This window comes from Nerophis ophidion, linkage group LG08 (genome assembly GCF_033978795.1).
Source record: "Nerophis ophidion isolate RoL-2023_Sa linkage group LG08, RoL_Noph_v1.0, whole genome shotgun sequence".
Lineage (NCBI taxonomy): Eukaryota > Metazoa > Chordata > Actinopteri > Syngnathiformes > Syngnathidae > Nerophis > Nerophis ophidion.
The window spans coordinates 61,306,416-61,317,210 of record NC_084618.1 but is presented as its reverse complement, the minus strand read 5'-3'; the positions used below and the strand labels follow the sequence as shown (position 1 = coordinate 61,317,210).

At 38.7% G+C, this 10,795-nt stretch overlaps 1 protein-coding gene across 1 annotated transcript in view; it reads left to right on the top strand.

The window, feature by feature from the left end:
- ube2ib (ubiquitin-conjugating enzyme E2Ib) overlaps window positions 1-10,795 on the top strand; it is a 43,952-nt gene that overhangs the window by 30,982 nt on the left and 2,175 nt on the right. Inside the window, exons 3-6 of the mRNA XM_061909232.1 lie at window positions 70-153; window positions 2,579-2,651; window positions 2,930-3,039; window positions 8,326-8,405. Coding sequence (XP_061765216.1) covers window positions 70-153; window positions 2,579-2,651; window positions 2,930-3,039; window positions 8,326-8,405 — 347 coding nt within the window. The remainder of the gene's footprint in view (window positions 1-69; window positions 154-2,578; window positions 2,652-2,929; window positions 3,040-8,325; window positions 8,406-10,795) is intronic.

Sequence of the window (10,795 nt, the reverse complement as noted above, 5' to 3'; positions counted from 1 at the left end):
AAAGACCGCATTTTTTAGGTCCAGAATAAATTTTCCTGTTAATCAAACATTTGTACTCTCGCTTTACAGGGATTTGTCGCTGTACCAACAAAAAACCCAGATGGAACCATGAATCTGATGAACTGGGAGTGTGCGATCCCTGGCAAAAAGGGGGTAATGTTCTTTTTATCTTCCTAATTAAATGAAATATACAGTCCTGGTCAAACGTTTACATACACTTGTAAAGAACATAATGTCTCGGCTGTCTTGTGTTTCCAATAATTTCTACAACTCCTATTTTTTTGTGATAGTGATTGGAGCACATACTTGTTTGTCACAAACAACATTCATGAAATTTGATTCTTTTATGAATGTTTATAATGGGTCGACTGAAAATATGACCAAATCTGCTGGGTCAAAAGTATACATACAGCAATGTTAATATTTTGTTTAGGAGTGGGCAAATTAATGCGTTAATTACGAGTTAACTCATCAATCTATTAACGCCGACAATTATTTTATCGCACATTTGCGTATGTTCTTTACATGCTTTTATTTTGTTAACGCCTTTTCTTAAAAAGATGGCGTCGCCCACATGGGCTTCGTTGTCGAGGGGCTCTTGGTAAAGATGGAACATTTGGCAAAAATACCGGACAATTCAACAAATTTCATGGATGGCTTACAGCGTGGTCACTCCGGGATCACTTACGACCGCCAGACAATTCTGGATGTGGATAGATCGGGCCGTTTTGGACTGAATGACGCGTGCTTGCTAGACCGGCTAGCTAGCATGGGAATACTTTGCCGGCTACATCCAGCGGCCTGTGAAGCAGCGGAGTATATGTGTTGTCTGTCTATTTATCAATAATGCAGACCAGGAGTGTTGGCTGAGTTCTTAACGTTTGCTTTTAAGAGCGTGCATATCACAACATACAAGATGCCGTCATGGCGACACAACCTATACCGGGCTACCGCGCATGCTTGTCACTCCTGTTGCATGCTGGGTAGGGTAGTTCTTTTTTCCCCTGGCTCATAACATCACAATATAGTACAATGTATATGCGTTCAGTTTATCAAAGCACCAAGCAAACAATCGGAAAATTCCCATCATATCAATTCCTAGATATGGTCATAATTATTTTAAGTGCACTACGCAGAATAAACACAACATTATTAATATTGCTACTACGGATAATTTGATCAAAAATTCCCTAAAACAGCCCACTACCTATATATAGGTTTTTCAAACATAAGATCCCTGATAAAAAAAATGTTTCTGCTGTTACCTCAAAAATTGCCTGTTCAGATGTTATGATTGTGGCTCAGAGATTTGTATGTAGATTATATTTATTCTCCATAACAAACAGGATAACTTAAATACCCTGGCAGTGGCAATAAGCTTAAATGTTTGTATTTACATTTTTTGAGCTGCCTTCCGCCCGATTGTAGCTGAGATAGGCGCCAGCGCCCCCCGCGACCCCGAAAGGGAATAAGCGGTAGAAAATGGATGGATGGATGGAGTTGATTTTCATAAAATATGCTATTTAACTGCTACTGTTTAACAAGGACTGATTTAAATTGTGTTTGCACAACAAATGTTTTGGCGCTTTTGTTCATGTGAGAGAATATTCCAATAAAGGTGCACTACACACTACTTTTGAATTTATTATTGGGCTTTGCGTATACAATGCAGTTAATCGCGATTAATCGGAGAAATAGTGCGATCAACTTCGATCAAAATTTTTAATCGTTGCCCAGCCCTAATTTTGTTACATGTCCCTTGGCAAGTTTCTCTGCAATAAGGCGCCTTTGGTAGCCATCCACAAGCTTCTGGGTGAAATTTTGACCACTCCTCTTGACAAAATTGGTGCAGTTCAGCTGAATCTGTTGGTTTTCTGACATGGACTTATTTCTTCAATATTGTCCTCACGTTTAAGTCAGGACTTAGGGAAGGCCATTCTAAAACTTTAATTGTAGCCTGTTTTAGCCATTCCTTTACCACTTTTGTCATGTGTTTGGGGTCTCTGTCCTGTTGGAACACCCAACTGCGCCCAAGACCCAACATCCGGGCTGATGATTTTAGGTTGTCCTGAAGAATTTGGAGGTAATCCTCCTTTTTCATTGTCCTTTTTCATTTATCAGTTTCATTGGCAGCAAAACAGGCCCAGAGAATTATACTACCACCACCATGCTTGACGGTAGGAAGGATGTTCCTGGGATTAAAGGCCTCACCTTTTCTCCTCCAAACGTATTGCTGGTTATTGTGGCCAAAAAGCTTAATTTTTGTTTCATCTGACATCACATTGACAAAGATAAGACCTAGAGGAACGTTATGTGGTCAGAACTTGTGACAAACAAGTATGTGCTCCAATCACTCTGTCACAAAAAATGAGAGTTGTAGAAATGATTGGAAACTGAAGACATCCATGACATTGTTCTTTACAATGTTATGTAAACTTTTGACCATGACTGTATTTTCAAAGGAATGTAAGTTGTGTTATGAATTTCTTTTTCTCACTGTACAATCCCTCAAAATTGTACATGAAAGATCTGGAGGATTGTTGGAAATTGTTTTGAAAAGTTAATCACTTATCATCAGACTCCGTGGGAAGGAGGCCTTTTCAAACTGCGCATGCTGTTCAAGGATGACTATCCCTCATCGCCTCCAAAATGTGAGTTACCCTCCTTTCCTTTGATACTTTACATTACGTATAACTGTTATACTCCCCTGAGGCTGTTTAGTAGTGTTAGGTCATCTTAGTAACCACTCTAGATGTTTTCACATGTTAATTAAACAAATGCTAGTATTGCAGTTTGAAAGATCCTTAAAGCATAGTCTTTTTGCAAGACTTCCCTGTAGCCGAACATTTTCTCCTCTAATTCTTAGCGCAGGGTGATTGAATCAGCTGTTGATTGGGTTGATGTAGTTTCTGCACAATTTGTGTTTTAGGTAAATTTGAGCCGCCACTCTTTCATCCAAATGTGTACCCGTCAGGCACAGTATGCCTTTCTATCCTAGAGGAGGACAAGGACTGGAGACCAGCCATTACAATAAAGCAGGTTTGGACTACATAAACATCATAGTACCAAATTGGAGCTAATTTTTCCGTCACAATACATCATATCAAATAATGCACTGCATAAACAACAGTCTCTGATTGCCAGGTGTGTCATCCATTTAAACACACCTTAAATCTCCAGCGAGGGGAAAAAAAAGTTGGTGCCACTTGATGGCTGCAATTGCCTTCACCGTGACTGTCTTTACCACAATATGAGACATGGTACCCGTCAAGCTGAATTTTCCAGTGGGCTATAAAGAACTACTGTAACAGGATTTTTGCAGCAAAATGATAAAATACATTATAGAAACAATTGTATAACAAACACATTATGCACGTACAGTAAATATTTTCCTCCTCATAGATGTCTGCTACCCCTCTCTGTTAAGTAAATGCACATCTACAATAAGAGGAAATGCATTTATCAGCCATGTACAGTTAACCCTGTCAATAGTGGCCACATGCCGATAACAGCCACAAGAATAGTAGTGTTCAGGGCCGTAATTCGGTTTTGACAAATACCGAGGTCAAAAGTTGGTGGTTTAAGAGGAGCTTTGAAAGGCTAAAATCATGTTTATCCCAGCACCTTATAAATATTACCTTGAGCAACACAATGAATTTCCAGAATAACAAAAGCTTTCATTGAGAGAAAACTATCATATATCATATTACCTAGCATCTTTGACAATTAGCATGATTGTGTTAGTCCATTTTCCAAACAATTTTTAACATCACTTAATAGGGGTGTAACGGTACGTCTATTTGTATTGAACCGTTTCGGTACGGGGGTTTCGGTTCGGTTCGCAGGTGAACCGAACGACACGGACATATAAGTAGCGCACCACACGTTGTGTAAACAATGCACACCGAGGCACCATGAATTAATTTACGTGGACCCCGACTTAAACAAGTTGAAAAACTTATTGGGATGTTACCATTTAGTGGTCGATTGTACGGAATATGTACTGTACTGTGCAATCTACTAATAAAAGTTTCAATCAATCAAAAAAACAACACACGGCATGCTAGCAACGACTGGGCTATGATAGACTGACCACACCTCCTCTTTTCACGGGATATGTCCTCTTTGCGGGGCTGTCCAGGTGGAGTTTCTTAAATGCCTCAAATGTCCGGCATTTTAAGTAATGGTTGTATGTATTTTCAATGTACGTTCAGGGTTAAGAAGGGGTTAAAAAAAGGAAAAAAAAGTGGTGAACACAGCGTTAACATTCGTGAGGGCGGGGCGGAGACAAAGAGAGCAAGAGAGTTATTATAAACGCGCATGCGTCGCCAGGCTCTACTTTTTATCCTTTGATTAATCAGATTTAATTTTTTATTATCTATAGCAGGGGTGTCAAAAGTGTGCCCCGGAGGCCTTTTGCGGCACAAAGCTAATGTTTTAAAGGCCCACGGCACATTCTAAAACAACTATTAAATTAAAACCATAAACAAAAGTGAAATAAAAAATCTTAAAGGCTAAATGTAATTTAGAAAAACTTGCAACGTTTACTAATAAAACAAAGCTGACATGACAATTTTCCTAACAGCACTTCACATTATTTTAATTCAGGTGAAACCAACATTAGTTAAGTCAATGAAATGGAATGTTAATGTAATTTTGACAGCACATTTCATATCAGATGATATTTATAGTAAAAGTGGACTTCATTACGTTGCTGGAGCATGACCAAAGGTTGTATATTGACCTGTATATGACCTCGGTGTCCTCAATGGTAGTTATGGCCATGGTAGTGTTATAAATGTCTCTAGCGGCCACTTACTTTGCATCCCAATATAGTTTTTCACTACGTATAGTGGCCACTGATATAATAATTTGCTGCAACTGTGCATTATGTTGATAGATCAAGTCCTCAAGTCCACTGAGTGCACTTGCCTTTCGGTTGTACTGCGAGTTTTCTCCGTTCTCAAACACTCACCAGCTGAACTGAACCACTTTTGCCATCCATCCATTAATACATTATAACCATCAACAACAATTTACCTAGATCTTCTTAACCATCCATCTATCCATTCATCTTCTTCCGCTTATCAGAGGTCGGGTCGCCAGGGCAGTAGCCTAAGCAGAGAAGCCCAGACTTCCCTCTCCCAGCCTAAGTGAGAGACCCGCCACCCGGCGGAGGAAACTGATTTCGGCCGCTTGTACCCATGATCTTGTCCTTTCGGTCATAATCCAAACCTCATGACCATAGGTGAGGATGGGAACGTAGATCGACCAACCCATTGCTTTTCATTGCGTACAACACCAGAGTGGGTGGTTCCAGAGCCCTTCCTGTGCGTCGAAGTGAGTCAACTATATCTAGCCGGGACTTCTCCACCTCACGCCCTAGCTCAGGCTCCTTCCCGCCCCAGCGAGGTGACGTTCCACGTCCCAAGAGCTAGCTTATATAGCCAAGGATCAGCCGCCAAGTGCCCTTCCTTCAGCTGCCGCCCAGTTCACAATGCACCCGACCTCTATGGCCTCTGCCATGAGTGGTGAGTCCATTTGAGTACCTGAGCAAGGAGGAAATTGCTCAGCCAGCATTAATACACATCACGACTTTAACTGTAAACAACTAGGTTGGAAGGCATCCTCAAATTATTGACAATGAGGAAATGAAAATACGTTAAAGCTTTTGCATATATCTCTGTTACCTTATCTTCTAGGCTATGCACTTTCCTGTTTCTGGCTGGTACAACACCCCATGTGACGCAACCAGCCCATCAGATTTACATTTCCGCTTAGAGCATTTCTGCAACAGATTGCTTCCCATTTTTTTTGGCGCAAGATTGAGCGACTTTAATTTTCCAGTTAGGGACATATCGCCCAGGGACGAGGTGAGAAGTACTACCATGAAAGAATCAAACTATTTATAAAGTCCTAATCACACTTTAAAAAGAGAACAGAAAGTTTGTACATAACCAAACACCCAACAACCCCTCTTTCCCTATACGCACACACAAATTAATGTATGGTAAGTCCCTGATTGTGATCATTATTTTCAGAGACTGCACATGAAATGCCTGAGTAATAAAGATAGAAACTATATATGAAACAGTGTACAAACCCCCGTTTCCATTTGAGTTGGGAAATTGTATTAGATGTAAATATAAACGGAATACAATGATTTGCAAATCCTTTTCAAACCATATTCAGTTGAATGCACTACAAAGACAAGATATTTGATGTTCAAACTCATAAACATTTTTTTTTTTTTTGCAAATAATCATTAACTTTAGAATTTGATGCCAGCAACACGTGACAAAGAAGTTGGGAAAGGTGGCATTAAATACTGATAAAGTTGAGAAATACTCATCAAACACTTATTTGGAACATCCCATAGGTGTGCAGGCTAATTGGGAACAGGTAGGTGCCACGATTTGGTATAAAAGCAGCTTCCATGAAATGCTAAGTAATTCACAAACAAGGATGGGGCGAAGGTCCCCAATTTGTAAGCAAATTGTCGAACAGTTTTACAAACCCTGTTTCCATATGTGTAAGATGTAAATATAAAGGGAATACAAATATTTGCAAATCCTTTTCAACCCATATTCAGTTGAATGCACTACAAAGACAAGATATTTGATGTTCAAACTCATAAACTTTGTCTTTTTTTTGCAAATAATAATTAACTTAGAATTTCATGGCTGCAACACGTGCCAAAGTAGTTGGGAAAGGGCATGTTAGCCACTGTGTTACATCACCTTTTCTTTTAACACCACTCAATAAACGTTTGGGAACTGAGGAAACTAATTGTTGAAGCTTTGAAAGTGGAATTCTTTCCCATTCTTGTTTTATGTACAGCTTTAGTCGTTCAACAGTCTGGGGTCTCCGCTGTCGTATTTTACACTTCATAATGCTCCACACATTTTGGATGGGGGACAGGTCTGGACTGTAGGCGGGCCAGGAAAGTACCCACAGTCTTTTACTACGAAACCACGCTGTTGTAACACGTGGCTTGGCATTGTATTGCTGAAATAAGCAGTGGCGTCCATGATAACGTTGCTTGGATGGCAACATATGTAGCTCCAAATACCTTTCAGCATTAATGGTGCATTCAAAGATGTGTAAGTTACCCATGCCTTGGGCACTAATACACCTTCATACCATCACAGATGCTGGCTTTTGAACTTTGAGCCTATAACAATCCGGATGGTTATTTTCCTCTTTGTTCCGGAGGACACCACGTCCACAGTTTCCAAATATATGATTTGAAATGTGGATTCGTCAGACCACAGAACATTTTTCCACTTTGCACCAGTCCATCTTAGATGATCTCAGGCCCAGCAAAGCCAGCGGCGTTCCTTGGTGGTGTTGATAAATGGATTTTGCTTTGCATAGCAGAGTTTTAACTTGCACTTACAGATGTAGCGACCAACTGTAGTTACTGACAGTGGTTTTCTGAAGTGTTCCTGAGCCCATGTGGTGATATCCTTCACACACTGATGTCTGTTTTTGATGCAGTACCGCCTGAGGGATTTACGGTCCCTAAAATCATCGCTTACATGCAGTGATTTCTCCAGATTCTCTGAACCTTTTGATGATTTTACGGACCGTAGATGGTAAAATCCATAAATCCCTTGCAAAAACTCGTTGAGAAATGTTGTTCTTAAACTGTTCGATGATTTGCTTACAAAGTGGTGACCCTCACCTCATTGTTTGTGAATTACTTAGCATTTCATGGAAGCTGCTTTTATACCCAGTCATGGAACCCACCTGTTCACAATTAGCCTGCACACCTGTGGGATGTTCCAAATAAGTGTTTGATGAGAATTTCTCAACTTTATCAGTATTTAATGCCACCTTTCCCAACTTCTTTGTCACGTGCTGCTGGCATCAAATTCTAAAGTTAATTATCATTTGCAAAAAAAAAAAAAATACAGTTTAATGAGTTTGAACATCAAATATCTTGTCTTTGTAGTGCATTCAACTGAATATGGGTTGAAAAGGATTTGCAAATCATTGTATTCCGTTTATATTTACATCCAACACAATTTCCCAACTCATATGGAAACGGGTTTTTTATGATGCTATAACTTGTCTGAAGTGGCTGAAAATGTTCTGAAAATTATTTCAATTAAAGGAACCCTAGACATGTTTCAAAACCAATATTTGTATAATGCATCCAGAGGTATATACAACTCCTGGCCACTCATTATACCTCAAATGCAGCTACTGCCATCTTGTGGAGCTCATAAAAACTGCAATAGCTATGAATGCCAAAGCACTGACTTCCAAATAATTGCGCAAGGGTTGATGACTTGTTTCTCTGGATAATTTCTCCTACAGATTCTATTAGGTATTCAGGAACTCCTAAACGAGCCTAATATCCAGGACCCAGCCCAAGCAGAGGCCTACACGATCTACTGGTAAGAAACGCTGCACAACTTTTCTTACATTATATGTTCAAGTTAAAAACAATACAAAGTAGAAATAATTTGCATCAATGGGTTATAGCCTAACATATATTAATACAACTCTTACCAATCTCATTCTGCACGATCGCAGACAAATGGTCACATTCTGATCATGTGATTACACGTTGACTGCTGTCAACACTCTTAAGTCAACTTTACACATCATTTTTGTCCCTGCAAAGAGAGAATGGAGGCTGCAGTAATTGTGTAGTTTGGTCAATGAAACAACCCTAGTGTGTCTAGTTGGTTTCCCCGGTAAGTGGCCAGCTAACAATTGAAGACATTTATTTAATCAAAAAAATAAAGAAAATCCCTTCAGTTGTCAAGGTTAACAACAAAATTAAGTGCCCTCCATCTGTTCAATAAAAATACCAAATATTTTAATACGATCATAAACTAACTTATACACACACATTTAAAAATATAGCACATTTCCATTATGCAAAGATGGTTGACTTAAAAAATAAATACAATCAAAACTAAAGTCAGTGAAGATATGGAAATATTTATTGTAGGATGCAAATATATTAAATCATTTAAACCCTAACTGTCTTGTATAATGAGTAAACAAAAGCAGAATCAAGTTAAAGCACATACCAACATAAACCACCCAGTTTCACTCCACCCTACCAATACTTGTGCTGTATAATCATCTCCACTTGTCAGGCAAAACATCTGCCTCAAACATGAAACTTTATATTTTAAAGGGGATGTGGCTGTGATCATTCCAATCTACATTTAACACACTTACTTGCATTTATTGGATAGTTGTGGCGTAACCTTTTTCCACAGTCAATTTGTTTTTAAACAGCTTTCACAGCATGTCTGCAAATGTTTGGTGTGTTTGCAAATGAAGCCCTCCAGACCTCACCTTCCTGAAAAGTATATGAATGTTTTTTTTTTAAATATACTCTTATCTTGAAGATCTACAGTATGTCACCCAGGGCTGATTGTGATCGTTGATCGCGATTAATTTGAGTTTGATCACGGTAATCATCTGGTAGCATATTTCCTGGATCAAACAAGGCGGTAAAGTCTGTTAGAAGTTATCACAGTAGTAAACAGTAGGAAAGCAACAACGTTTGGTATAGTCCTGCGCGTGCGTGACCTCCTATTCCACAATCATGAAAGTGAGGCTTGTCCCAACGTAATTAATGTCCGCTCAGCGTTGTGCCTTAAACCTTACACAGCTGGTAGTGCAGCCCAGAAGTACAACATAAATATGACTTAACACTAGCATAGACATTGAAACACAACATTTAAAAGGAGCAGACACATTAGTTTCACTATCTGCTGCAGCGCACCAATAATCTTGCCCTGAATGCCGTCTTGTAGGCACTCAGAACATCTATGTGACTGTATTGGTCCCGACTGGGAGAATCAACGCACCCACTAATTTAATCAGAAACGGCATTTTTTTATTTAAATATTTTTTACTCAGACTTGTTTGTTTCTGCAAATATTCCACTCCTCTGATATGTGTTGTAAAAAAAAAAAACTCTGCAAAGAGACACTTTTTTGTTTTGTTTGTGGATAATAAAGAACATGTTGTTCCTGAAATTAGATGTATGTTTTAGTAAACATTATTTTACAATACCTCAAATTCAAACTGCACTTTAATGTGTTTCATTCAATATAAGATACACAATTTTAGTTTTTAAAAACTCCACAATCTGGGTCATCGCTTGCCATTTGCCAAAGCACTGATGTATACAAGTAATTAAAGAACACAAATATTAACCACTTGGAAGTGTTTAGTAAAAGAGATTGAAATACAAGTGTTGTAGTATTCACTACACCGATTATACTTTGTTACAAGATACTGCAGTAGTAAACAGTAGGGATGCAGTACTTGCTATAATATTGCGCGGGACAATCCACTTTAATTAAAAAAAAAAAATACAAATTCTGATATTAATCGAGATTGGATATATGAAAAAATTAATTTTAATTTTTAATTTTTTTTTGCCATACTGCCCAGCCCTAATGTCACCTATATATTTTTTTTCCAGTCATTGTCAAAAATAAACTTCATGAACTATATAGAGTTAACGGTCACAACATTAGGTAAACTTTGTGTGGTGTGTCAAAAAAGCAATATTTAATTGTTAGTGTTATGTCAGTGTTACTGGGCGTGCATGCTACTATAAGATGAAAATGATTGGCCATGCGATGAGGTGGCGACTTGTCAAGGGTGTACCCCGCATTCCGCCCGTGTGTTTAACAATGTCAAAGCATCAGATCATAAGTATCCAACATTTGTATGACAGAATAGACCATAATCCTAACAGATTACCTTTAAAATCCATCCATCCATCCATTTTCTACTGCTTGTCCCGTTC